The 27,921-nt window shown below is 62.5% G+C and overlaps 1 protein-coding gene across 5 annotated transcripts; it reads left to right on the top strand.

Annotated features, from left to right (window-relative positions):
- Nucleotides 1–27,921, top strand: DLGAP3 (DLG associated protein 3). Of its 5 annotated transcripts, none has more exons than XM_054086578.1 (12): nt 1–99; nt 17,752–17,825; nt 20,922–21,999; nt 23,009–23,214; nt 23,638–23,752; nt 23,882–24,116; nt 24,805–25,145; nt 25,273–25,358; nt 25,998–26,422; nt 26,693–26,784; nt 26,970–27,113; nt 27,562–27,921. In XM_054086578.1, the coding sequence occupies exons 3-12, from the start codon at nt 20,980–20,982 to the stop codon at nt 27,778–27,780; spliced, it is 2,883 nt and encodes a 960-aa protein (XP_053942553.1). In that variant the 5' UTR covers nt 1–99; nt 17,752–17,825; nt 20,922–20,979; the 3' UTR covers nt 27,781–27,921. The 5 variants fall into 5 exon arrangements, with proteins under 5 accessions (XP_053942553.1, XP_053942554.1, XP_053942555.1 ...); XM_054086579.1 differs by lacking the exon at nt 1–99 and adding an exon at nt 2,342–2,362; XM_054086580.1 differs by lacking the exon at nt 1–99 and adding an exon at nt 3,941–3,960.

The raw sequence follows: 27,921 nt of genomic DNA on the forward strand, positions 1-27,921 counted from the left end.
TACCGGCACAAACAGAGCCAAACCGAGCTGCTCCTGCAGGAACCGAGCCCAGCAGAGCCGCCCCGGTCCCGGGAGCAGGATGTAGGCAGCAGGAGAGGGGTAAGAGCGGCGCGGATGGGGGCCAGGGATGCTCCCATCACCAGGTGACGAGCATCACCGGTTGGAGGGGGTCCCGGGGGATCCCAAGCGGTGAAAGCGGGGTCTCTCCCCGACGGGACAGATCCCAGGGGGATGGGATGTGTCGCCCCGGGATGCATCCATCACCGCCGAGCGGGTGCTTGGGGGTGGAAAACTGGGAGGAGGTGTCTGGGGGTCTCACCGGCTCCCCGGTGGGTGCGGGAGAAGGGGTGCTGCCATCCCCCATCTCCAGGTGCGCATGGCGCTGGGGAGGGGGGCGAAGCTCTCAGCCCCTCTGTCCTCCCCCCAAAAGGCGATGCCAGCCACCCTGGCGCTCTGCCACTGCGGAGGGGCTCGGGACAGCGTTGTGCAGGGCCAGGACCCTCCCCAGCCCGGTGGTCTCACCCCTCGCGAGGCTGCAGGGTTGGTGCTGGGTGCTGGGAGCGGGCACGGAGCGTGAGCCGAGCTGTGACTCTCACCGTGCATCCAGGCTCCATGGTCCAACGCAGCCTGGCAGGCAAGGAGAGCTCTTCGGGGTTTGGGTGTCTCGCTCTTCTCGCCACCTTCCTTCCCCTGGATGGTTGGGCTTTGTTGAAGGAGGTCACCTGGTCCCTACACCCTGTGCCAAACCCCCAGAGCGAGTTGGCACTGGGACCTCTCTCCATCCTGTGACACCCAGCCCTGCACGTCACCTCCTTCGTGGGACACCAGGCCAGCGGGTCCCTGCCTGCTCCCCACGCCGGGCACGAGGCCCCGACCAGGCGAGAGGGGTAGAGATGGGTTTTTGGGTGCCAGCTACCCCCACAGGACTCCAGACTGGGAGCAGAAGGCCTCCCTTGGGGTAAATCCGGGCAGGATCTGGCTGGCAGCTGAGATTCTCCTTTAGGAAATGGATGTCATTTCCCATCTATCTCTGTTCCTCGCCCTGTGCTCCCACTGCCCTCCCACATGCATCAAAGAGCTCCCAACCCTCAAGGACCTTGTCTGCCGGGGCACGGAGCCGGGCAACGGCCACCGGCATCCCGGCACGGCCACGCTGCGAGGCTGGAAGGAGGCACGTCAGCCCTTGCAAAGCATTATTCAAGCGCCGTCAGGGCTGAGGAGGAAAAAATAGCCATCAAAGTGTTCGTGCAGCATCTGAGCTGGAGGAGCCCTCTGTGCTGCGAGGGCGGAGAGGCCACCGGTGCAGGGCTGCGCAGGTGGGAGCGTGTTTGGGGCTGCCTTGGATGGTGTTACCCCACCGAACCCGGGCACAGGACCCGCTCCGGGCATCCCTGCTGCAGGAGAATGGGTTGGCACGGCTGTGGCATCCCCATCCTGCCTGGGGGAGTTGGTACTGAGCCCTCGGTGCGCGAATCTCCCTCCTGAGTGCCAGTGTGAGATGGAGATGGTGGCGCAGGCTGGAGGAGAGGCATCCAGCGCTTCTGCTGGGCCTGGTGCTCAGCAGGCTGGGCGAGGCTTGGAAAGGGAGCGGAGATGATGGGGAGTCCAAGCTGGGGGTCCCCGGAGGGCCCCTTCCATCAGCCTCCCCATCACCAGCTCGGGGCAGAGCCATGCCAGGAGCTGCAGGATGCAGAGCCCGTGCGGGAGCCGCGGGGCCGGTGGATGCGCGGGTCTCCACGGCTCTGCCCACCTGCATGGACAGGATGCGTCCCCACGCCGGGGTGTCGTGCCCAGGTGGTGCTGCTGCGGCTGGGGCTCCAGATCCAGGTTTTGCAGGTGCTTATGTCTCTCTGACAAGCTGATCAGAATCCCTGGATCCCACCCAGCCAGAAATTTGGATGTGGAGCCAAAGGTGACTCTTGGCCCTCACGGCCATCACGGGCGAAGCTAAAATCTGGATCTGAGAGGAGACGTGAGGAGCCTGGATCTGGCTCAGGTGTTGAACCTGTGGCTTGCGCTCCTTCTGCCCATCAAATTGGATTTCCTGAAATAGCCTGTTGAGGACCAGAGCCCGGCAGGGACCGAATGACAGGTCGCCGGGGGTGTGGAAGCCCCACCATGATCCTGGCTGCCTGCTTCAAGACGTTGGCAGCCAGCAATAATAGTAATATATGGTGCCATCGCTGGGAGAGCGCAGCGCCCGAGAGCTAAGAATAGCAGGCGAGACGTGCCAGGAGCCGGGGACTCGCGGGGAGGGCCAGGGGCGCGTGGTTGGACGTGTCCTGGGGGACATCCCGGTGATGGAGTGGATGGAGGTGGCTCCATCCTCCCTCGCAGCGGGGAGGACATCCCTGCGGTGCAGGTGGGTGCTGGTGGGAGGCAAGGGGATGGGGATGTGCCGGGCGGTGGGTGGTGCTGCCGACCCTGCGTAGCGCCCGTCAGCGCAGCTCTGTGTCCCCGAGAGCCGGGGGCGACGCCTCCGTGGCCTTGGGATTGTGGCTGTCTTGGTGTCGCCGTGGCTCCTGATCCCCCCCGTGAGGGGCAGCACGGGGGGAGCACCCTGACATGAAGGAAAGGGCCAGGCTGAGCACAGCACTCTACGCTTGTTTCCTCTCTACTGGGCAGGATGGAACCCCTTCTGCCCAGCGCCCTGGGGCCATACAGCATTGAACGTGGGATGACGGAGGGGACACGCGAGCCGAGAGACCATCAGGGAGAGACCCCGCAATCACCGCCTGGGATCCCCCGGGACCCCCGCCAAGGGGTGATGCTTGTCCCCTGGTGATGGGGGCATCCCTGGCCCCCATCCACGCTCAGTCGCGGCGGCAGCACGTGGCAGCGGAGCAAATGCCCGTCAGATTAAGGAGAATTAATTTGTACTTTCGCTGTGGCGGTGGGGCCGGGGCTGCTGCAGGTGCCCGGTGTCCCCCTCCCGCGAGGGAGCAGCTGTGCTCCCGCAGCTCCCGTGTCAGCGCCTCCACAACCTGTCCTCAATCCTAATTAGATTCCCTCCCAGCTCGCTCCTCACCAAACGCTGGAGCGGGAAGGAGCCATGACATGGTTTCTAATCAGCTTCTGAATTCAGATTTCTCTTGGCTGTCGTTGGAGGAGGCTTCTCGCAGCCTTTGTCTGCTGCTCTGCGGTTCCCCTTGATGCCGTGGCGGCAGGCGGTGCCGGCACCCTGGGCTGCGAGCAGCTCAGCACCACGCGTGGAGCCAGGCAGGAGACCCTACAGGAACAGGAACGCTCTTCGGAGCCGGGAACTCGCAAGAGCATCGCCAGCAACCGCAGACCTTGCCACACGCGGCCAGGTGGGAGCCAAAGCAGACGGCCTCTCCGCTGCGGCCGGGGCCGTTGGGCGCTGAGGCTGCTCCTGCCAAGCGCTGAGCATCACTGCTGCTGTTTTCTTGTTCTGCGTCGCCTGAGCGTTGGGCGGGTGATGCGGGAGCCGGGCATCGTGCCCCACGTGCCCGTCCTGGCACAGCTCTGCTGCGGCCGATGCGTTTGGCTCCTTCCCCGGCACCCGGACTTCATCAGCAGCGAGTTGTGGCTCTGAGCGAAGCCAAGGGATGCAAACACTTCCCAGCGCTGCCAAGCCCCAATTAATAGCCTATGAATCATGATGCCGCTGGAAGAGCAGATGTTTGCGGCGCGGTTGCCAGTGCTCGGCGTTGCACGAAGGGTCTGTTTGGCCTTACGCCGGCAGCTTTGGGCGGCGGGCGCTGGTCGGAGCCTCCTTGCCCGGCCCTCTCCCGGGAGCTGTTTGGGCTGGGAATTAGCTGGAGTTTGTGGTGGGCAGAGCAGAGCGGGAGAACAGCCTGTCCGTGGGCGTGTGGGGGTGCTGCTTCGGAGCGAGAGAACTGCGAAAGCTGAAGGTATTGGATCCCGGCGTGATGCCCGGTGGGGGACCTGCCCGTATCCCATCCCGTGTGCTGCGGCTTTGGTTTGGAGCACCTCCAGGTTCCCAAGGGGCTGGAGGGGCTCTGGTGGGACCGGGGACCTCTCCATTTGGGGATGGTGAACTGGTTGTTACTGGAAATACGCTGACTTCGGTGTGGCTGTCCCTGCCGCGGTGGTGTGGCTCGGCCAGGCTGGTGTCACCGGCACAGGGGGTTGGGGACGAGATGCCGTGGCGGTTGATGCGCCCTCGGTTGGTGCTGTCGGTGCCATTGGTGCAGCTGAGCCTCTGTGTTTCATGTCACACGTGTGCTCTGGGCTCCCTCGGTCCTTCTCGAGGGGGAACGGGGACAGCCCCGCAGCAGGGGAGCCCCGGGGGGTGCTGGTGGGTGTCAGGGGTGCCGTGGGGGTGAGGGCTGCAGGTGGGAGCCTGCGGGGAGACATGAGGGTGCAGGGATGCAGTGGTGCGGAGAGGCCGTGTGTCTGTCCAGGCATGCGTGGCCGTGTGTCCATCTGTGAGTCGTTGCGTGTCCATCCAGGCACGCGTGGCTGTGTGTCTGTCCAGGCTTGCGTGGCTGCGTGTCCGTCTCTCCGTGCAGGTCTATGTGTCCATGCAGCCGTGCAGGGCAGTGTGTCCATCTGTCCGTGCAGGGCAGTGTGTCCATCTGTCCATGCAGGGCTGTGTGTCCATCTCTCCCTGCAGGGCTGCGTGTCCGTCTGTCCGTGCAGGGCTGTGTGTCCATCTGTCCATGCAGGGCTGTATGTCCACTTCTCTGTGCAGGGCTCTATGTCCATCTGTCCGTGCAGAGCTGTGTGTCCATCTCTCCGTGCAGGGCTGTGTGTCCGTCTGTCTGTTCAGGGCTGTATGTCCATCTGTCTGTGCAGGGCAGTGTGTCCATCTGTCCATGCAGGGCTGTATGTCCATCTCTCCGTGCAGGACTGTGTGTCCATCTCTCCGTGCAGGGCTGTGTGTCCGTCTGTCTGTTCAGGGCTGTATGTCCATCTGTCTGTGCAGGGCAGTGTGTCCGTCTGTCTGTTCAGGGCTGTATGTCCATCTCTCCATGCAGGGCTGTGTGTCCATCTGTCTGTTCAGGACTGTATGTCCATCTGTCCGTGCAGGGCTGTGTGTCCATCTCTCTGTGCAGGGCTGCGTGTCCGTCTGTCCGTGCTCGCGGAGCGCTGCAGCGGTGCCTGTGTGGGCGTGCAGGTGCCGCTGGCGTGGGCAGCCCTTCCCGGGGGTGCGTGGTGGCGCGCGGGGGTGGCCAAGAGCGCGTCGGGGAGCGCGCGTGGGTGTGTCCCAAGCGCACAGGGGCGAAGGCTCCATCATCGCCTCTCGCCAGCTGGAAGGTGGTGCCGGTGTTGGCCGGGGCGTTGGGAGCGTGGCCACCGCCGTGCTGCTGTGGGTGGCCGTGACCCCGGGGACGCCTCGGCTGGGCCGGTGGCCGCTGGCTCCGCGGCTTGGCCACGGCATGGGCAGCCCACAGGGATTTCGCAGGAAGAGAGCGAATCCAGCCGCTGCGCTGCTTCCGTCCTCCGGCTGCTGCCGAGCCCAGAGGGGCAACTTCATGGCTTAGCTTGCGGCAGGGTGAGTGGGGCAGGAGAAGGGGCTGGTGGGTGGGAGGGCAGCGGGTCTGGCTCCGCGCACGGGGGTCCACGCGGAGCTCCTCTCCCAAGGGAGCATCGCTTTATGGGTACCGGTGCAGGTGATGCATTGAGGGGGGGAGCAGAGTCCCCCCACCCTGGGCAGAGTGGGAGCCCCTCATGCAGCCCACGCTCCCACCGAGCTGCTCCTAACCCTTTCCTGGCCGAGTCCTCCTCCCTGACATCCACCTCCCCGTCTCGGTGTGCAGCGTATGGCTCCCCGCCAGCCCTCGCCCAGACAAGCCTCAGCACAGCCCTGGAGCTCGCCTGGCTGGGATGAGGAGCTCCCAACCTGGAGCTCTCTCCTCCCTTTGCCCGAGGGCTGGGGCTGCTGGGGCTGCGCACGTTGCGGGGGGCTGTTCTGGGGGCTCTGCGTGTTGCGAGGAGGGTGCTGGGGGCCAAGGGCTGTGCGTGTTGTGGGGCTGTGCACATTGGGTCTGGGGGCTGTTGTGGGGCTGTGCACGTTGGGTCTGGGGGCTGTTCTGAGGCTGTGCATGTTGGGTCTGGGGGCTCTTCTGGGGCTGTGCACATTGGGTCTGGGGGCTCTTCTGGGGCTGTGCATGTTGGGTCTGGGGGCTCTTCTGGGGCTGTACACGTTGGGTCTGGGGGCTGTTCTGAGGCTGTGCACGTTGGGTCTGGGGGCTGTTCTGGGGGCTGTACACGTTGGGTCTGGGGGCTGTTGTGGGGCTGTGCACGTTGGGTCTGGGGGCTGTGCAGGTTGCAGAGGTTGTGCTGGGTCTGGGGGCTGTGCATGTTGTGGGGGCTGTTGTGGGGCTGTGCACGCTGGGTCTGGGGGCTGTGCAGGTTGCAGAGGTTGTGCTGGGGCTGGGGGCTGTGCACGCTGGGACCAGGGGCTGTTCTGGGGCTGTGAACATTAGGTCTGGGGTCTGTGCAGGTTGGGTCTGGGGGCTGTTCTGGGGCTGTGCACGTTGGGTCTGGGGGCTGTATGCATTGCAGAGGTTGTGCTGGGGAGCAGGGGCTGTGCAGGTTGGGTCTGGGGGCTGTGCACGCTGTGGGGGCTGTTGTGGGGCTGTGCACACTGGGTCTGGGGGCTGTGGCACTGGGGCTGTGCACCACGCCACACCCTTGGGGGCACAGTGTGCTCAGCCCTGGGGACGCGGTGGTCTCGGTGCGGGTGTTTGCCACGGTGAGGGAGGTGAGACCCCATTGCTCCAAGCCCGAGCAGTGCTGGGGTCCGTCCTTGGCTGTGCTGGGGTGGCTTTGCTGCGTGCTCGGAGCTGGGGGGACGTGTTGGCCATGCCCAAGCCCCCCCATGGGATGGGGGTTCATTCACCTGCCTGGAGCAGCGCAGGGAGCGAGGCTCAAGGCGGTGGGGCTCTCCTGGCACCGTGGGCACAGGGCTGCGTCCCCAGGGATGCGAGGGACGGGGTCCCCTCCGCGCTGTCTGTGTGTTGGCCCAGGGATGGAGCCGGGGAGCCCCAGTCTGCCTGCCTGCCAGACGGCCCCGCTGCCGGGGAGCGGCACAGCCGGCGCTGACATCTGTGCTTTGAGCCCTGCCTGTCTTCGATTCGCTCCTTGGCACAGTCACAGCGGCAGTCGGGTCCCTCTGTACATGTTCTTGGTTTTCCCCCACCGCCTTGCCTCTCCGTGAGACGAACCTGTGTTCTCCGGTGTGTTTTCATGGAGGAGAAACTGAGGCAGGAGGGAAGGAGGTAGCAGAGCCCTTTCCTAATCCCCATCAACCTTAGGCTTGATCCCACGCCTCACCCTGGGTTGTTTTTTCCTGCCAAGTGATGCCAAGAGCTGGGGGGAAACAAGGGCGTCATGGGACACAGCTCCCAGCTATGTCTGCCTGGGGCCTTGGAGCTGCCTGGCTCCTGCCACCACCTGGTGCGTCCCTGGCCTGGGGCTGTGACAGAGGCTGGTGGCGGGGCTGCAGGTGGCTGTCTGCGGCGCGCTGGCAGTGGTGGTCATGGTGGCTGTGTTAGTGGTGGCCATGGCTGTGGCAGTGATGGTCATGGTAGCCGTGGTGGCCATGGTAGCCGTGGTGGTGGTGGCAGTGATGGCCATGGTGGCCGTGGTGCTGTTGCCCGTGGTGGCCATAGTGCTGGTAGCCATGGTGGTGGTGGCAGTAATGGTCATTGTGGCCATGGTGCTGGTGGCCATGGTCGTGGTGGCAGTGATGGTCATTGTGGCCATGGTGGTGGTGGCAATGATAGTCATGGTGGCCATGGTCATGGTGGCCATGGTGGTGGTGGCAATGATAGTCATTGTGGCCATGGTGCTGGTGGTCATGGTGGTGGTGGCATTGATGGTCGTGGTGGCCATGTTGGTGGTGGCATTGATGGTCATGGTGACCATGGTGCTGGTGGCCATGGTGGTGGCAGGCACTGTCCATGGTTCTGATCACCAGGGCCAAATGGGAGAACCGGCCACATGTCCCGACCCTTTGGTGGCCCCTGGGGTGCAAGACATGTGCTGGGACTTGGGGTCCCATCACTCCCCTGGGAACACCCCAGGGCCTACCCACGTCCTTTGATGTGTGTCAGCTCCAGACAGGGCTGGTGGAACGGGCAGGCAACCCAAGGTCATGCCTACTACCCCACACCCTGCCTGGCTGCGGATTGCCCCGCTGCGCAGGTCGGACCGGGTGCTGTGAGCCAGGCTGGCGAGCAGAGCAAGGCACCTGGGGCCATGGGCCACCAAGGCTCCATCACACCCTGCTGGGTTTGGGGCGGGCTGGAGAGGTTCTGGGTGCACCTGGGTGGATGCAGAGTGGCCGAGGTGGCACAGCAGTGCTGTCTGGGGACACTGTGCCCACCTCAGCCCCTGGAGCCGTGTCCCCAACCGCAGCGCGGGTGTCAGTGCTCCCAGAACAAAATGTCAAACCATGCAAATGAGGCTGTGGGAGCGGCTGATTGAAGGGCTCTGCCCCGCCTCGGAGTTGCAATCAAATATGCAAATGGCTCCCGAGGAAGCTGGTGAAGACTATTAATAGCAGGGGATAAGGCTAGGAGAAGGCATGGTGCTCTTTGAGAGGATGAAGCTGGGGGCTAAGGTGGCACCGCTTGGCCCTCTGCCCTGCACGTGCCACCCGGGCAGGTGCCCGTCTCCCTGTCGATGCCCCGGCCGGGCTGGTAGGTGGTCCCTGTGGGGAGCCCGTGGACACCAGGTATTGCTTTGGCCACCGTGACCTTCTGCAGTGCTGCCCGTGTGCCTGCGCTCCAACGTCCTGTGTGAACCGTGCGTGTCTGCGTGCTGAACAGACGGCAAACCCCGTGGGGAGATCACGTCTGTTGAAAATGCTCGGCTGAGATTTTCCCCTTGGGGAGTCAAAGCTCAGACGAGGAGGAATTGGGTCCCTGGTGGGACCTGGGGCTTTACTGTGGCTCGGTCTGGCGGGGGGAGCTCGGCCTGAAGAAGGCATCACCGTTCCGGTGTAGGGAGGGAGGAGGGGGCTGAGGGGGACTCCTCGTGGCCCCCCAACCTTCACCCTCTGCTTTCATCTCCCCTTATCACAGAATCATGGAAGGGTTTGGGTTGGAAGGCACCTCAAAGACCATCTGGTTCCATGGGCAGGGACACCTCCCACTGGCTCAGGGGCTCTGAGCCCCATCCAACCTGGCCTGGAACCCCTCCAGGGATGGGGCACCACCACTGCTCTGGGCAACCTGGGCCAGGGGCTCCCCACCCTCACAGCAAAACATTTCTCCATAAGATCTCCTCTCAATCTCCTCTCTTTCCTTCTCTCTGGTGGTTTCCTTCTGTTGCTGTCGAGGCAGAGGACACCTCTCCTTCCAGCTCCAGTGCCAGCAGGAGGCACGTTCCCACCATGGCGCTGTTGGGGACAGTGTGTCCCTGCTGTCCCCAGCCCGCGCGGGGGGCTCAGTGCCCGTGAGCCCCCACCTCAGCCTCTCTGCCCCGTCTCGTGGGTTTCGGGAGCCGGGAACCACCTGACCTTCTTAGAAGATTGTGGCAGTGAGGCTGGAGACAACAGTAACTAATTATTTAAAATCTGAAACTGGAATAATTAGCCCAATTAACAGTCTCAGGTGATGTCTTATTCCATCTGATAACGGCCTGAGGAAGAAGGAAGTTAATTAATCCATCAGCCTGACGTTTGTAGGTCGCTGATGGCCCCTCGTGCCCATCCTGGAGCAGAGTTGGTTCGGGTTTGCCCGTCCCGCTTGGCGCAAGGGCTCTGCACCTTTTGGGGGTCTCGGTGGTGGAACGGGGGTGCAGGTGAGCCCACATTCCAGCCGGGGAGGTGGGTTGGGTGCTGCTGGGTGGGGGCAGAGGGTGCTGTGGTCTGAGGCCGAGGTGATGGGCAGCAGGGTAGCGCTCGGCGTCCCACGGGAACGCTACCCGCGCAGGTTCGTTAGCGAGGCGGCAGCTGTAGGCCTTTAAGGTTGCTGTGGAAACGGTGGTGCTCGTTACCAGGAGGAGCCTCCTGCTTTCCAGGCAGGGTCCCCCCCATCACTGTAGGAAAGGGACCCCCACCCCGGACACCTGGGATGGCACAGACCCCCGTGTCCAGCGAAGGAGACGGTGAGACCGTGGCCGCGCAAGCGGGTGGCATCGCCTGTGCATCTCCATACACGCCAGATCCCGTCCCCAACTTGTCCTTGGTGTGGCTGGTGGTGCCAGGCAGGGCTGCACACGCGTGCACACACAAATGCATCCCTGCAGAGAGGCTGCACACGCATGCACACGCATGCACACACAAATGCATCCCTGCAGAGGGGCTGCACACGCATGCACATGCATGCACACGCATGCACGCTCACGCATCCCTGCAGAGTGCGCGGTGCCAACGTGCAAAGCTCCACGGGCAGCGTGGCTGAGCCACGGCACCCCTGGGGACCCTGTCCTCGCACCTCTGCTGGCACGCGGCCGTTCAGGAGCTGCGGATGGACCTGCCTGCCCTTCCCGGCACAGCGCGGTGCCCGCGGGGTGCAGAGCGTACCGCTGCAGAGCCCCCCGCCGCAGCCCCGCGGGCGGTTCGGTGAGGACCCGGTGTTCCTCTCAGCTCTTGGAGTTTTAATGAGGTAAATTGTATAAAAAGCTCTGTTTGCCCTAAATGCCCATCCCTGCGTGAAGCTGCTGCGGCGCAGCCCGAGCCCACCCTGGGAGCTTGGGCAGGGGGCTGTGGGGCTGGGCACACGCTGCCGGGCTGGGCACGTGGCAGCGCCAGGAGGAGGACGAAGGCGTTTTAGCACGTTTGCAATCATTTCCCTCCTCCCCCCTTAAGTTTACAGCTTACCTCAGCGGCGTTATCAGCCTCCAATCTCATTAAATCAGGGAAATTGTAGCATCTGATATTTTATGGAGATTAAGGTGTGCACCCAGACTCTATAATTATCGGCAAAGATGTATTTACAATGCCTTGTTGCTAGTAAACAAAAAATAACTTCATATCAAAGCCCTTTTACGGGGAAATAAATCTGCTGCTAGAGCTGTGCTGGGGGGAGGCGTAGGTGCTGCCTGGGGCGGGTGGGCATTGCCGGGGGGGCGTTGAGGATGTCCCTGGTCCCATGTGGTCCCATGTAGTGGCGTCATTCCCAGGTTGGTGCCTGGATCTCCCTCGCTGGCATCTCCTGTGGGAGCCTGGTGGCATCCCTGGTGACATCCGTGGTGGCATCCGTGGTGGCATCCCTCCAGCTCTGCCAGGGGCAGGGATTTCCACCCCAGAGACCTCCCTGTGCCCCTTCTGACACAGGGCTGGGATTTATCCACACCGGTGCGGTAATAATAGCGCTTTGCCCCTCGATTTTTCACCGCGGTGGGAGCGCTGCGGGTTACCGGTGCGGTGATGCTGGTTTATCTGAAGTGGATTTATCTGCGTGGTGTGGCTCTGGCTTTCTGCCGGTGTAAATCACCGCGGCACAGCCAGCGCGAGCCCAGGTTTGGTGGGTGTCTCCCACCGGGATGGGGTGTCCCAGCCTCCCCGGGGGTGTTTTGCGGCCGGGTTTCCCCGTGGGGCTCAGCTGGGCACGGCCATCCCTTCCCCGTCTCGCTCTCCTGCCCACTGGAACCAGACTGAACTGGTGATAATGGCACAGACGTCCTCTGGAAAGGGCTCTGAGGCAGATGAAAAGCCCTACTTAAGAGTGAGGCCATTATTATTAATAACTTGGAGTCAGGCTGTAAATTCAACCGACACAGCTATTATGGGAAATGATCCTGCGCACGTGCTGGATCCGAGGCTGCTCGGACACGGGATGGGGATGGGGACAACGATGGGGACAGGAGAGCGGGGCTGCCAGCGGGGTCGTATCCGCAGCCCTCGGCAGAACCTCTTGGCGAACACCGGCTCCGTCTGCGCTGGCTGCGAGGATTTCTTGGCTTTTCTAGGGTTGGAGGTGTGAGGAGGGGACCTGGAGCATGGAACTCCAGGAGGACTCTACAAGGAGCGGCTGAGGGCCCTGGGGGTGTTCAGCCTGGAGAAGAGGAGGCTGAGGGGAGACCTTATTGCTCTCTACAACTGCCTGAAAGGAGGGTGTAGAGAGGAGGGAGCTGGGCTCTTCTCCCAGTGACAGAGGACAGGACAAGGGAATGGCCTCAAGCTGCACCAGGAGAGGGTCACACTGGATATTGGGAAAGAATTTTTCCCAGCAAGGGTGATGGGGCCCTGGCAGAGGCTGCCCAGGGAGATGGTGGAGTCCCCATCCCTGGAGGGGTTTAAAAGACGGGCAGACGAGGTGCTCAGGGACGTGGTTTGGTGGCAGACAGGAATGGTTGGCCTCTGATCCAAGAGGTCTTTTCCAACCTGGTGATTCTATGACTCCCGCACGCAGCAGGAAAGGACGTGGCTGAGGTTCACAGCAAGGCTGAGACCTGGCTGAAGCTCAGGACAGGGGTGACAGAGGCTGTGAGGAGTGTGGCCGGCGCTGGGTGTGGGGAAAGGAGTCGTGGTGCCACAGCCGGCGTGGGGCTGCGCTGGGCAGGACCCGCTGCGACTGTGTCCATCTGGGGAGCATCCATGGGGATATTACACCTTGGCAAAGGTTACCTGAAAATAAAAATAACCCAGTGCTGTTCCCTGCCCGGCGCCCACAGCCGGGTCAGAGGAAGGGTGAGGGCTCCACGGCTCCGTTGGAATAACTTCACCCCTGGCATTGCCACCCCATGGATCCGGGGGCTGGTGGGATGCAGGTACGCGGGATGGGGATGGCAGAGCTGGCTGTGGGGCCAGGCGGGGTCCTGTGGGGACATGGGGTGCTGTGGGGTGCCAGGGCCACGGCCATGGGCTCGTGGTGCTGCCCGCGCCTGGCTCGGGAGCTTCTGCGGGGGAACGAGCTTTGATATAAATATCTTTTTGCTCAGCACACGACCTACTTTCCAGACAATGCCATTAGCCTCCCGACTCCCTCATTCATTTTCCACCATCCTCCCCCATCCCACCCCGTGGCGGCACCCGCTCCGGTGCCACGCGCCTGGTCGAGGCAGGGTGGGTGCCTGGCTCAGTGTCACCGTGGGGACCCCCGAGCTGGGGCTCGGGGACAGCCAGCAGCCCTGTCCCCATGGCTGGGGGGGGGATTGCTGCCTGGTCCCTGCTGTGGCCTTGAAGGGGGGGACAGAGCCCCTCTGGGGTTCCATCCTGGAGGGTGCTCAGCTCTGTCATCCCCTCCTGCTGCCCCCAGACCCGCTCCCTGGCACAGTCCATGCCCTCGCCGGCCACCTGCCTTGCTGGGGACATCCTTGTTGGGGACAGAGTCACCGGGGACATCCTTGTCGGGGCAGGTGGGAGCACGGAAGCAGGCAGCAGCTAAGCAGCAGCTCCAGGCTGGTCCCTGGGCAGCGTCGTGGGGACAGAGCCCCTCCTGAGCCCCCCCAGAGCATTCCTGGGGCCATCCTGTGGTTCGTTTGGGGATGATTGCGTGTGGCAGCAGAGGTTGTGCCGCACAGTTGGCAGCCGGCGAGCGGCTGGTGGGATTAGGGGCAGGTTGGGCAGGGGGTGCCTCGTCCCACTGGCGTGGGGGTCCCCGGTCCCAGGTGACAGCTCTGGCATCAGTTTTTCCCCCGTGAGAGCTGGAAACGCCGCCTTTGCGAGGCAGGATGGCACTGAGCCCACCGCCCGCACACCTTCACATGCCCCCGCGGCCGAGCCCCCACTCCTCCCCTGCAGCTAAAATTAAATATTCAATTTGTATTGCTGGTAAATCCTGTAAATCTCTTTTATCTCTAAGCTCTTGTAGCAGGAATATCAGTGGTGTAATCTCTGCAGGGGCCATGTCCTACCGCCCTTTGCAGCTCCCTGGCTCAGCCTGTGCTCCCCTTTTCCCCCGTCTCCCTGTGGGATGCTTCGGAGGCTGGTGATGGAGCAGGACCCTGGTGCCCATGGATGAGCACCCCGTGGCTGCAGGGGTGACAGCGTGCACCGTCCCCACGCCGTGAGTGATGGGGATGCCAGAGCCTTGGGTGACCGACGTGGTCCTGCCAAAGCGCCCCCCATCCCTGCGCTGCTCCCGCCTCGCTCTGCCCCCGTGCCTGCGCTAAGAGCGTCGTGCAGAATTATCTATTTAAATATTAAGGTTTTCATCAGCTTTGCAAATTAAGCCCATCCATTAAAGCAGCAGTTTGGCTCCTCCGCTGATGAGCTGGGCTGTGCCTTGCTCTCAGCTCGCTCTGCTCTTCCCAGCCCGGAGGGGCTCGAGGGTTGGGATGCAGCCTGGGAATGGGGCACGGTGGCCCCGAGCATCCCAGCTGGTGCAGGGACCAAGGGCTTTGCTTCCTCACCGTTCCCAGGTCCTGCTTGCTGGAAACCCTGGATCCTGCAGGAAGAGGTGTGGGATGGGATGTTGCGAAGGTTGGGATGGGTGTTATTTGAGGTTGGAGCGGTGGATGCTGTGTGCAGGGGAGAGTAAAGGCGAAGAGGAACGCTGGTCCATGGCCAAGGACCCAGTGGGAGCACAGCCAGGGATGGAGGTGCCAGCTCGCCTGGGGGCTCGGTGGCGTTGGGTAGGGAATGGCAGGAGATCATTGCTGCTGCCACACTCGGTGCTAACGCCGTGCTGCCCCGAGCTCGCCAAAGCAGCTTTGGAGTGATCCCCGGGCTTAAGTCATTACACCCTGTGGCTGGGGAGATAAGTGGCTTTTTAAACCCGGGCTGCGTGCGGGTGGGGAGGACGAATGGCCCAACCCAGGGGTTGGGTGGGAAATGGGATTTATCCAGCCCCACTGCCAGCCGGCAGCACTGGAACTGCAGATGCCTGGAAAGGGTCCGCTGCTGGGGGCAGGTCTGAGGGATGCCCTGAGCCCATCACCCATCTGAGGCTCCACTGGGCACTGAAGGGGACGTGGGCAGAGCCTCCCAGCGTGAGCACAGTGTAGGGGATGCCCCAGTTTGTCCCTTTGCTGCAGGTGCGTTGGTCTCGTGTTGTCTCTCTGTCCCGCAGAGCTCCGTGGGGTCACCTGCACGTCCCCCCTTTCCCCTTACTGGAGGGGCACTGGGGAAGCATACTGGCTGCCGCTGGCCCCGGGCGGTGTGGGCAGATGTTGAGCGTGTCTGCGGGAGGGAAGCTGTCTGTGGGCATAACCGGTGATGGGTGCTCATCAGCGCAGCTCAGCGCCCCTCAGCCCTGCGCCAGCTGGCACGAGCTGGGGTTCCCGGGGCACTGGGGTCCCTCCAAGGTGGTCTCTTGGCCAATGCTCCACCTGCTCTGACCATTGGAGGTGGCTCCCTGTGTGCCTGCAGGATGAGCATCACTGTGGGGCTGAGCAGACCGGAGGTGCCTGTGCCCACCTGGGGATGCCAGTGCCCTTCCCTGTGCCACCTCTTTCCTTCTCGGCCAATGGATTCTGGCTGCCGAACCTGGCCACTGCCCAACTGGGCTTTTGAAGAAGCAGCTCTTCCACCAAGATCCAGGTTTGGGCTTTGCAGGGGTGGAGCACCGGGCTCTGTTCTCCGCTGGCTTTGCCCTGGCAGCTCTGGGATGCTCTGGCTCCCTCGCCCATCCTGGCACAGGAGCGTGGCTCTTACCCTGGTCCCCAGATCCGATTCCCCCGGGGTATCTGGGCTGGTGGTGCTGGGCTGCGCGTGCTGGGTAGGTCAGGAAAGTCCCAGTCCCCGCCGCGGTGGCAGCCGGAGGCACCTGCTTTGTGCCAGGGAGCCCCGGTGCTGGCGGCCGTGCCGGGATCCCTGGCAGCTGGGGCACGTCACGGCCGTATTTCCTCGCTCTGCTCCAGGAGTAATTGCTCAGATGGGGACTTGGGGCAACTCCCATCCTTCTCCCGGCATGGTAATGAGTCAAGAAGACTCAAAGACAAATGGCTCATTAAGAAGCAGTGCTGCATTGCAGGATTTTTCATCCCACCAACCGCTGCATCAGCAGAGGCAGCACCTCTCACGCTCGCTCGCTCTCCCCGGCCCTGGAGAAGGAGCTGTCAGGCAGCTGGGGCTGGGGCCAAAATTAATCATGTGTTTAATAACCCGCCCCTCCTGTTGAACAGCCCGTCCTCAGCCTCTCGGTGCGCGCAGCGGGCTCGAGCCCTGGGGCACCTTGGGTTTGGTGCCTGGGAAGCACCCACGTTTGGTGAGGATGGACGTGCCAGGGCACGGCTGAGTTAGGGGCGATTCCCGCAGCATTGGGGTGCCAGCCCCCAGCCCCGCTCCAGTAGGATGCTGGCCAACCCTCCTGGGCAGCGCGGTGCTGCCGGCCCCTCTCAGCGGCCCCTCGGAACACTTCTTGCGCCGCTCACCTTTGCGGTTCTTCAGCCGCTGTTTGTCCTATAGGACTTTTTAGAAATCTTGCCTCATCCCTTCTTTGCGGCGGCGCCCGGTTGGTTCCTGCCCCTCTCCGGGCAGCGCCTGCCAGCTGCCCGCTCCCTCTCCTTTCCTTAACAGGAATTGCTTTTGATTCCTGATTGCATCGAAGGTGTTTGCTGCAATCTTTGCATCTTGCCCTTTCCCCCTCTTTCCCCCTTCTACCTCTCCCCCTTCTTCCTCTCCCCCCTCTTTCTCTCCCCCTTCTCCCTCTCCCCCCTTCTCCCTCTCCCCTTCTCGCTTTTCCTCCTTCTCTGTTTTTCCCCCTTTCTCCCTTTTCTCCCCTTCTCTCTTTTTTCCCCTTTTCCCCTTCCACCTCCTTTTTCCCATTCCCCCCTTTTTTGCCTTTGTCTCTTCTTCCTCTTTTCCCCTTTCCCTTTTCCCCTTTTCCCTTCCCCTTTCCTTTTTCCCTTTCCCTTTTCCCCTTTTCCCTTTCCCTTTTCCCCTTTTCCCTTTCACTTATCCCTTTTCCCTTTCCCTTTTTCCCTTTTCCCTTATTCCTTTTTCCCTTTCCCTTTTTCCTTTCCCTTTTCCCCTTCTCCTCTTCCCCTTTTCCCTTTTTCCCTCTCCCTTCCCTACCGGCGTGACAAACCTCTCCCTAACTCCACTCTCTTCCCAGCCTGACACAACTCATGAACCACTGCTGAGCTGCTTTCCGCTAATTCAACTTCTAAGAAAATAATGACTCGGCGTGGAATTATATACTAAATTAGGCGATCTCTTACTAAGCCCCTCTTTATTTATTTTATTTTATTTTTTTAATCCAGGCTGAGTAAATTTTCCTAATACAGCCTAATAAAATAACAGAGCAATTAGTAAAATAAAATGTTTGCTTTCCGCAATCCTCCTTGCTTACAATGAGTTGGGATAAAAAAGTAAATAGATTAAAAGCACGGTGCAAGTGACCTGGTGGTATTCCATATTTATTTGCTTCCAACGACTGTAGGTCAAATCTACTCAGCTCCTAAATGGGAAGACCACTTGATTTTTTCTTTCCAGGCTCCAGCGCAGTGCCGGGCGCTCACGCTGCGTGTTTGTTCTCTCCTGCTTTCATCCCCAGCCGTAAAGATCCCCAGCAGGACCCGTGCTGGCAAAACCTCGTGCTCATTTGCAAAGCAGAATGGGCCGAGCACGCGCCTCTGCCGGGCTGGTGGCTGGGAAAAAAAATCCCTTTTCTCCCTCCAGAGAGCCAGAGTGGCTTTGTGGAGCATTTGGCCGGATCCGGAGCAAATCAAAGCGGATGGCGAGGTGGCCACTGGGCCGGCTCCGGTGCCCGCAGGCAGGGGATTGCATAAGAGGATGGGGCTGGGGATGGTTTTGGGGTGAAACACGTGTCCGTGCGGAGCCGTTCCCATTGCTGCAGGCAGCGCTGCCTCCGGGGCGGAGGAAAGGTTGCGCTGCTGAAAAAATACCCAAGGAGTGGGCTCGGGGAGGAATAAACTTGCTTTTCCTCGCTGGGCTTCATCCCTTTCATGTTGTTCCCCCAGAGCCTGCTGCCCCTGGGACACACAGCGCCGAGGAGCCGGAGCCATGAGGACAGCATCCGCCTGAGCGCCGGGCGGTAAGTGCCACCGACGGGCTTCGCTGGGACCCGCGTCGGAGGCTGCTTGGGAAGGGCAGGGGGCTGGGACCCCCACGGGCAGGGCCGCTGACCTCAGTGCTTGGAGTTTGGCTTGGAAACCTTGGAAAACCCGGTCTTGCCTTGCACCGGGGTGGTTTGCTCAACCCAAACACGGTGTGTAGTCTTGTCACCTCCCTGCCAGTTGTCCCAGAAGAGGTCTGGGGGGGAAGCTGGATGCCGTCGGTCTTCCTAAGGTCCCTGCAGCCACAGGCTACGGCACGACGCTACCACTAAGGCAGGGATCTCGCCAGGAGGCTGCTGGGAACCAGAACCGCCTCTGCCGAGTGCCCCTGTGGGAAATTAAGTGAAAGGAGCTGAGTTTCGGTGTGTTCTGCAGTGCTGGGGGTCTACGTGCCCCTCTTCTCCTAGCGTTGACCCTCGTGGCAGGGAGAGACGTGGCAGGAGCAGACGTCAGAGGGAAGGTGGCGGTGGGGGAGTCACCGGTGGGAGTTTCTTCAGGCTTTGAATGCAATAAAGGCAAGAAGTGAGTTATTTGTAATGGTAATTATGCTCTTCCAGTTTATCCTAGCGCATAATTGTGTGGGCGGTAGGTTCCCACTGGTGGTAATTACCCTGGTGTTAAATGGCAAAATATTCAGCCGGGCTGGGATTTTCCCCCCCCGTTTTGAGTCTGCGATTGGGTGGCACAAATGGGACAGACGAGAGGAGCGAGCTCAGCAGCTTCTCCAGCCTTCTGCGTGTGGCCATCCCTACCGGGACATGGGGACAGGGACCCTCAGCCGTGCTGCCTGTGCGGAGACCAACGGGATTGCTCCAGTCCCTTCCCGCGGCAGGAATGGCTGGTCCCTGGCCAGGGCGCAGGTGTCTGCATGGCTTTGGTGAGCTCGTAGAGGCTGGGATGTCGCATCCAGAGGAGGCTACAAAGGTGATCCAAGGGGTGGAGCACCTCCTATGCGAGGACAGGCTGAGAGAGTTGGGGTTGTTCAGTCTGGAGAAGAGAAGGCTCCATGGAGACCTTATAGCGACCTTCCAGTACCTGAAGGGGCTCCAGGAAAGCTGGAGAGGGGCTGTTCATAAAGGCGTGGAGCGATAGGACAAAGGGGAGTGGGTGTAAACTGGAGAGGGGCAGATTTAGATTAGACATGAGGGGGAATTTCTTCACTATGAGAGTGGTGAGGCCTTGGCACAGGTTTCCCAGAGAGGTTGTGGCTGTCCCATCCCTGGAGGTGTTCAAGGCCAGGTTGGATGGGCCTTGGGCAGCCTGAGCCAGTGGGAGATGTCACTTCCCATGGCAGGGGGTTGGAACTGGATGGGCTTTAAGGTCCCTTCCAACCCAAACTATTCTATGATGCTATGATCCTTCACCATGGCATGTCCCCATCCCAACACGACAGCGTGTCCCCATCTCCACACTGTGGTGTGTCCTCATCCTCTGTCACGGCGTGTCCCCATCCTCTGCTGTGACATGTCCCGATGCCACTGCCGTGCCGGTGGCTGCGGGAGAGCTGCGGCACAGCCTCGCCGGTGTGGCGGCGGGGCCCAGCTTTGTTGAATTCCTCCTCCTGCCGAGCACAAAAGCCCGCCAGGCTCGTGGTGACAGGCTGCTCAGCTATTTTGACTCCTTCTTCCCGCTGCAGCAGCAATATTTGGATCAGCTGAGAGCCTCCCTCCCTCCCCAAGCAGGAGATGATAGCTCAGCCCGTGGAGAGAGAGCTGGGGCTGGGAGCCAGTCTGTCTGTCTGTCTGTCTGTCCATTGTGCTGCCAATTGCCGGCTGGGTCCTGGGGCAGGGGAAGCAGCCCCCTCCCACACTGCTGTGCCCACTCCTCATAGCAGCTCTCCCGGGATGGGAGAGGCGTTTCTTTTTGCTGCAGCATCCTTTGGTTAAGATGCGGCAATTAGGGAGCCTCTTAAGAGCAGGAGTGAGATGGTGAGGATGGCAGCGAGAGGCGCAGGACCCAGCCTTGAAGCCAGGAAGGAAGCTAGCGGTGGGGGTTTATTAGGGCAGACGTGTTCCTCGGGCGCTGCCGCGGTTCCGTCTGCCGCTCAACACCAACGCTGGCATCACTGCTTGCCCCCACGCCCTTCGGGGGCCTCCAGCCCCTCTCCCCTCACGGGGTTCCTCGGGCACGTGGCTGTTTTGTCCCCACACATCCTCAGCCCTCCCGGCATCCATCGTTTCCAATCCCCACGTGTCCAACAGACCGCGGGGACCCATCCCACGGTCTCCTTCTCCTGCAGCTGGTCTTGGAGGTGGCTGCCCACAGCACCCTGCCCAAATTTGATAACAAGAGCATTAATGATGCCTGTTAATTAGCTGAGCTACCCTGGAAAATAAGTCATTTTTCATTTACGGTCATACCAAAGGCAGAGCCTTTGAGGTACTGTAAGGAAGACAAACCTCCATGGGTCCGTGCAGCTCCGGTGTCCCGGTAGCCGGTGTGGGATTCAGCCTGGCTTGACACCATCCTCCGTCTTCCAGCTTTGGCATGGGGATGCTTGACATGCTGCGTGGCCTTCTCCACTCTCTGTCTCTCCATCCCTGGGGGCTGTGGGGTGGCCCCGGGGGTCTCCATCCGCAGGCGGGTGCTCCAGCCGGGGCTGTGCGGGGAGGACGGGCAGGATGGAGACATCAGCGCGTGGCCCCCCCGCGGCAGCTCATTAGCCGCTCTGTGAATCGCAACGGCTGAAAAACTCAGCCAGAACCATTTTCCTAATGGAGAAACACTTCATAATATTTGATGTTGGAGAAGAAAACAAGTTTCTGATGATGGCAGCATGTCTTCCCTCACCGTCTGCAGGCCCTGCGCTGCCTGCATCGCTGCCGGCGGTGCCTTCTCCTTCCCACTCCCTCCAAGCAGCTGTGTTGGGGTGACCCTGGGTGACACCGTGTCCCCCACGCCCCATGGAGACCCAGGTTGATGGCGCTCCAGCCCAGCGTCACAGGGGCTCAGCCAGGGCTGGATTCTGCCCTGGGCTCTTCCCAACCCCCCTCAGTCGGTTCCCACCAGACAGCCCCAACATTTTGCCAACGGTGGGGTGCAGGGGGGGTGTGACACTGTCCCTGTCCCTGCAGATGAGCCCGCAGGGATGACCCTGCAGGATGCCGAGGCTATGGGGTGGGTGCTGACACCATGAAGGGCTACCATGGGGAGCACAGCCAGGCACAGCCCTCCTCCGGCCACCGCTGCCGCTGCATCCCAGAGGACTGCAAGCATCCCGCCGACTACATCCAACACGGCCCCGAGGGCCGGCCGCCGTACCTCCTCAGCCCCAGCGAGCCGTGTTCTCTGGAGCATCCCTACTGCCCGGTGCGGAGCCCTGGCGCGGCCAGCGAGTGCCCGGGCGTGCCCTTGAGCGAGCCGCCCTCCGCCAGCGCCAGCAGCACCTTCCCGAGGATGCACCACGCGCAGCAGCCCTACGACTCCTGCGACGAATGCATGGCGACCGCCCACCCCTCCAGCAAGATCAACCGCCTGCCCCCCACGCTGCTGGACCAGTTTGAGAAGCAGCTGCCTCTGCACCACGACGGCTTCCACACGCTGCAGTACCCTCGGGCCGGCGGCGCCGAGCCCCGCAGCGAGAGCCCCAGCCGCATCCGCCACCTCGTCCACTCCGTTCAGAAGCTCTTCGCCAAGTCCCACTCCCTGGAGGCGCCGGCCAAGCGGGACTATAACGGCGCCAAGATGGACGGGCGTGGGGACGGCTACCACCACCATCACCACCACCACCACCATCATCACCACCAGTCCCGCCATGGCAAGCGCAGCAAGAGTAAGGACCGCAAGGTGGACTCCCGGCACCGGTCCAAGATGATGGGCTGGTGGAGCTCCGATGACAACCTGGACAGCGATAGCAGCTACATGGTGTCGGGCCGGCACGCTGCCGGCCAGGGCACCCAGTACTGCATGGACGCTCCCGAAAGTGCCTTCAGAGACTTGACCTTGAAGAGTCTAAAGGGTGGTGGGGAAGGAAAATGCCTGGCCTGTGCTGGTATGTCCATGTCTCTGGATGGCCAGACGCTCAAGAGGAGCGCCTGGCACACCATGACCGTCAGCCAGGCGCGCGAAGCCTACCCCAGTGCCGGCGGCACCGAGAAGACCTTGATGCTTCAGGAGGCAAAGGCCAAAGACCGAGCGTATCAGTACCTGCAGGTGAGGGGCTGGGCAGGGCGGGGGGCTGCCTCCCCGGGGATCGTGGCTGGTGATGCCGTGGGGTGAGCCGGGGCCAGGACCCTCCATCCCAGCAGCCTGGGGATGCTCCAGCTCCTCTCCACGTCCCCAGCGCCTGCACCCCATCCCCTGGGGTCCCGTGCTGGTCCCTGCTGTCACCTCATGGCAGTGTGAAGGCACCTCCTGCCCCGCGCCCGCTGGATTTGGGGTCAGTCGGCTCTGTCGGCTCGGACCTGCCGGTGGCCACACGCTCGCTCCCTCCTCGCGGCTTTTATCCCGCTCGCACCTGGCTGGGTGCCACCGCTTGACTCGTCACTGGGCGCCCTTCTAGGTCACCACCCTTCCAATTAAAAACTAATTAACTCTTCTCTCCCTTTCCCGGGGGAAGGAGACAGGGAGAGGCAATGCTGTACTGGCCAGGGGCGGGGGGGTGGCTGGGGCCCCACCGGCAGCGAGGGCATCGGGGCAGGGTGACAGCCCCGCCAGCCCACCCGTGAGGTCTGGGGGACGCCGTCCCACCACTGCAGCCCGGTAAGGACCCCGTGGTGCCGGAGTCAGCAGCGCTTGGTGGGACTGGCAGCCGCTGCGTCAGCCGGGCAGCCGCGCTGGCATGGGTGGGATTTGGCCCAGCCGCGCCTGCCGGGGGGGCTGCGAGGTGGGAGCGGTGGCGAAACTCTGTGTTTTGGGAATGGTCCTGCATGGAGCATGGGGAGCGGTGGCTGTTAGGAGCTCTCCTGGATTTAGGAGCTTTCCTAGAGGGATCAGAGCCCCCAGGTCTGTCCTTGCAGCCCTGGGGTGCCGTGGGGAGGGCACGGAGCCGTGCCAGCACGTGCACACCGGGCTTGGGCTGTGCCTGCACGCTGGGTTTGGGATGTGCCTGCACGCCAGGCTCGAGCTGTTCTGTGCCATGTGGAGGACACGGGGCTGGGCTCTGCATCCCGACCGCGGGAGCCCGGCCACCGCGTCCTCCCACGCTTGCCTCCCGCCGCAGGTGCCGCAGGACGAGTGGAGCGGGTACCCAGCGGCAGGCAAGGATGGGGAGATCCCCTGCCGAAGGATGCGCAGCGGCAGCTACATCAAGGCCATGGGTGATGAGGACAGTGCCGACTCAGACGCCAGTGCCAAAGTATCGCCCAGGGCGGCCACACGGCGAGACAGCTACCGCCGCTCCTCCAGCGCCGATCAGGCCAGGACCAAGTAAGGGTTGTCACCTCCCAGCCCTGTCTCGGCACCGCGGGCGGCAGCGTGGCCGTGGGCTGGGGCTTCCCGGGAGCTGTAGGTGCCCTTGGCGGGGGGCAGCGTGGATGCGGCTGTGCCGGGCTTCGGGGTGGGACCCGTGGTTGCAGCTGTGAGTGAAGGTTGGGGAGGAGAGGCATGTTCAAAAGGAGATGACTGGGATGTGACCCAGTCCTGGCGGGTGACAGGCTGGCTCCTCATCCCCAGCCTCGCCGTGTACCCCTCCGGCTGCCCCGCACCACGGGGAGAAGGTCGGTACGCCCATGACAGCATTTTGGGGCAGTTAGGAGTAGGGGTGGGATCGCTCTGGCTGCGTTTCCGAATGCTCTGCTCGAATGTGTTGCTTTTGGTGCAATCCCTTCTATTCCCACTGTCTCTCATTAGGTTTGCAAGTAGGCACTATTCTGATTCATATATCTGTAACTGTCCCAGCTGCTGCACGCCACCGCGAATGCTGCCACGGGGACAGGGCTACGGGCGCTCCTTCACCACCGGCCAGGTAGGGTCACCCTATGGGCACCACGGGGCAGGTTGGGGCAGGGAGGGAAGGATGGATGCTCCTTCGAGCATCTCCTGCCCCACTCGGCCCTGGCTCGCTGCCCCCAGCCTCACCCACGGCTCTCCGCAGATCAATGACGAGCTCAACCACCAGTTCGAGGCCGTCTGCGAGTCGGTTTTTGGCGAGGTGGAGTCGCAGGCCGTGGAGGCGCTGGACCTGCCCGGTTGCTTCCGCATGCGGAGCCACAGTTACCTGCGGGCCATCCAGGCGGGCTGCTCCCAGGATGACGACTGCCTTTCCCTCTTCTCCATGTCGGCCCCCGCCGGGCCGCCCATCACCAGCAGCATCCTGAAGCCCAGCACCTGTGAGTCCTGGGGGGTGGCGGGGGCTTGGCTGCACGAAGGACCCTCGCGTCTCCCCACCTGCTTGCTCGGGTGCCCACCAAGCTCCTGTTCCTGCCCCTGAAGCCTCCAGCGCAGAGTGCGAGCATCCTGCTGCGAGCCTGAGCAGCGCCCCAGCAGCTCAGCCCTGGCACAGGGTGCAAACATCCCGCTCAGGGCATGAGCATCCCTCTCGCAGCTCAGCCCTGGCACAGGGTGCAAACATCCCGCTCAGGGCATGAGCATCCCTCTCGCAGCTCAGCCCTGGCACAGGGTGCAAACATCCCGCTCAGGGCATGAGCATCCCTCTCGCAGCTCAGCTCTGGCACAGGGCACGAGCGTATCCCGCTCATGGCTCAGCCCTGGAGAGGGAGTTGCTCTGTGCCCCCAGCACCCATCTGCCATTCCTCCTTCCCTCCACTTCTGCCCTGCTTTTGTTTCCCCACCTCTGCCCCTTGTCCAGTGTTGCAGCAGCATGGCCAGCATGGGGATGGGGTGGTTGCCAACCCCTTTCTGGGGGTGAACGGGCCAAATGGTCCCTCTGAGCTCCAGCCCTGATCTCAGGCAGCCAAGGTGCAAACCCTGTTCCCCCGGGGCCCCCATTCGCGGCGGGAGATGAGCAAGTGTCTGTGTTTTCACGCGCCTTTTCATCCTGCGACTCTCCCACAACAGCCTTCAGTTACAGAAAAGCTCCACCTCCCATCCCTCCAGGAACCAAAGCCAAACCCATCATCTCCGTCACGGCACAGAGCAGCACTGAGTCCACCCACGAGAGCTACCTGCCCAGCGAGGTCACCCGCAGCCCCGCGTGGTCCAAAGACGCCGCGGCCCGTTGCAACTCGGCCGAGAGCCTGGAGACCTCTAAAGTGACATCTGTGGCCCTCGATTTGCCTCCGGTCCAGCCCCGTGCTGCTCCCAAGCCCTCCACACTCATCATCAAGGCCATCCCCGGCCGGGAGGAGCTGAGGAGCTTGGCTCGGCAGCGAAAGTGGCGTCCCTCCATTGGCGTCCAGGTGGGCTTCGCTCCTCCCAGCAGGCTCTGAGCTGGCTCTGAGCCCACCTGAGCGGCACAGGTGATGCTGAGCCACTGTGCTGCATCTCGGGGCCACCCTCTAGCGCTCTCCCTCTGCCCTTTGGCAGGTTGAGGCCGTCTCCGACTCGGATACGGAGAGCCGGAGCCAGAGGGAGTTCCACTCCATTGGGGTGCAGGTGGAGGAGGACAAAAGGTACCGCGCGGCCGGGCTGAGCTGAGACCTGCCACACTCGTTGCGCTGGGAGATTGAGGCCCTCTGGGGTTCTCTCAGCAGCATCTTTTTCCTCTCTCCTCTGGTTGAGGCCCTCAGAGCTCAGCGCCATCCCCATTCCAGGCCGGATTGCCCCACCTGGGGCAGGATCTGGCCTCCCCTTTGCCCTCGCGCCTCGCTGCTGCCCAGGGAAGGGGTTCCCCTGCTCCCACCCTGTGCTCAGATCTCCTCCTGGGGTTTGAAGCTGGTCCAGGCACAGATGAAACCTGTGGGCATTATACAGCATATCATGACATTTTGGCCATGGTGGGAGGATGGTGTGCCAGGACCTGCACGGTCCATGGAAGAGCAGCTCCGGCAACGTGCCCACGCAGCCCCGGTGCATGCTTCTCTCCATCCTCGGTCCAGCGCTGGTAGCCATGGAAACGGGCTAAGAGCAGCAGCAATGAGGGACTGGCTGTGCAGGGCTGTCCCCAAATGCTCCAGGATCCAGAGCGGTGTCCCCAGCCCCATCCTGCCTGCGGGCACCCCTCACCCTGTCCCTGCTGAGGGTGGGAGATGGGGCAGCAGGGCTGTCCCTTGCTGGCCAGGAGGGTCCCCACGCACTCTTGCTCTCCCCAGGCGAGCGCGCTTCAAACGCTCCAACAGCGTGACGGCAGGCGTGCAGGCGGACCTGGAGCTGGAGGGCTTTGCTGGCCTGGCCGTGGCCACCGAGGACAAAGCTTTGCAGTTTGGGCGCCCCTTCCAGCGACATTCCTCGGAGCCTGAGTCTGGGCGGCAGTACGCGGTGTACAAGACGGTCCACACGCAGGGGCAGTGGGCGTACCGGGAGGACTACCAGCTGCAGTACGACACCGTGGAAGTGCCCCGGAGGGATGCCTGGATGGAGCGGGGCTCCCGCAGCCTCCCCGACTCCGGCCGTGCCTCCCCCTGCCACCGCGATGGGGAATGGTTCATCAAACTGCTGCAGGCGGAGGTGGAGAAGATGGAGGGTTGGTGCCAGCAGATGGAGAGGGAAGCAGAGGACTACGACCTGCCGGAGGAGAGTGAGTCAGGGGGGATTTGCGGGGTTGGGAGGGACTGGGGCTGCCTTGGGGCTTGGGGGCACGGCCACGGTCCTGCAGTGCTTCCACTTTGGAGCATCTCCCCTCCCAAGGCTAAAGAGGTTGCGTGGGGGCAAGAAAGCCTCTGGGATCGGTGAGGTCTGGCAGAGGGAGGAGACCTGCATGGGTTGGGGTGTCCAAGCTCGGTGCGGGTCCCTGCTGTGCAGGGGAGAAGCTCCGTGCCTTGCTGACTGTCTGCTCTCCCCCCGCCAGTCCTGGAGAAGATCCGGAGCGCCGTGGGCAGCGCCCAGCTCCTCATGTCCCAGAAGGTGCAGCAGTTTTACCGCCTCTGCCAGCAGAACATGGTGAGTGCTGGGCAGCAGTGCCATGGGGTCAGCCACGGGTGTCGAGGGGGTCTCATACCCTTAGATGATGGAAAAGGGACTGTACCAGATAGAGATTCCCCCCAGCAATGTGGCGATGGGATGCCTGCTTGGCCAGCAGAGCCAACGTCCCATGGGTAGACGTGGCCAACACTCTGTCCTTGCAGGATCCCAACGCATTCCCTGTGCCCACCTTCCAAGACCTGGCTGGCTTTTGGGACCTTCTGCAGCTTTCCATCGAGGATGTCAGTATGAAGTTTGCAGAGCTCCAACAGCTCAAGGCCAACGGGTGGAAGATTGTGGAGCCCAAGGTAAGGGCACGGCTTTGCCGCTGGCGATCACGCCCTGCCACCTCTCCCTTCCTCCTCCTCCCCAGGCATATCTGTGCCCAAACCGCTGGCACCGGTGGTTGCTTTTAGCAAACACTGGAAAACCAGGGCTGGATAAAAATGAGGATAAAGAGGGGTTTCTCTTGCTGCAGTCTCACAGCTGGTTTGATGGGTGTTTCTGGGCAGCATCTCAGCATGGGTGGTGGCAGCACACCATGGGTGCCCTCCTGCCTGTGCAGACGGACAAAGGGATGTGCAGCCCTGCCCTGCGACTTGGTGCTGTGCAGGAGGGGCCATGGGGCCATCTCACCATGGCTTTGGCACTCCACGTGGAGGTGCACATGCGCTGGCTGTGCCGAGCCCACCGGGATGCCCATTTCCCGGAGCTCCTGGCCATGTGCCCTCCCTGAAGCCCCTGTTGTCTCTGCAGGAGGAGAAGAAGGTGCCTCCCCCGATACCAAAGAAGCCACCGCGCTCCAAGGTGCACCCGGTGAAGGAGCGCTCCCTGGACTCGGTGGACCGGCAACGGCAGGAGGCCCGCAAGCGGCTCTTGGCAGCCAAGCGAGCTGCCTCCTTCCGCCAGAGCTCGGCCACCGAGAGCGCGGACAGCATCGAGATCTACATCCCCGAGGCGCAGACCCGGCTGTGACCGCAGCCTCCGCTTTTCTACCCGGACTGGACGGCGCGGCCGTAGCTCACTGTGATGGGGGCCGCGGGGACACCTTGGGGCAGCTCTTGGCCCCGCTCACAGCTTCTCTCTTTTCTATCTTAGACCTTTTCGTGGACCCAA

The sequence above is a fragment of the Cuculus canorus genome, chromosome 22, assembly GCF_017976375.1.
Source record: "Cuculus canorus isolate bCucCan1 chromosome 22, bCucCan1.pri, whole genome shotgun sequence".
Lineage (NCBI taxonomy): Eukaryota > Metazoa > Chordata > Aves > Cuculiformes > Cuculidae > Cuculus > Cuculus canorus.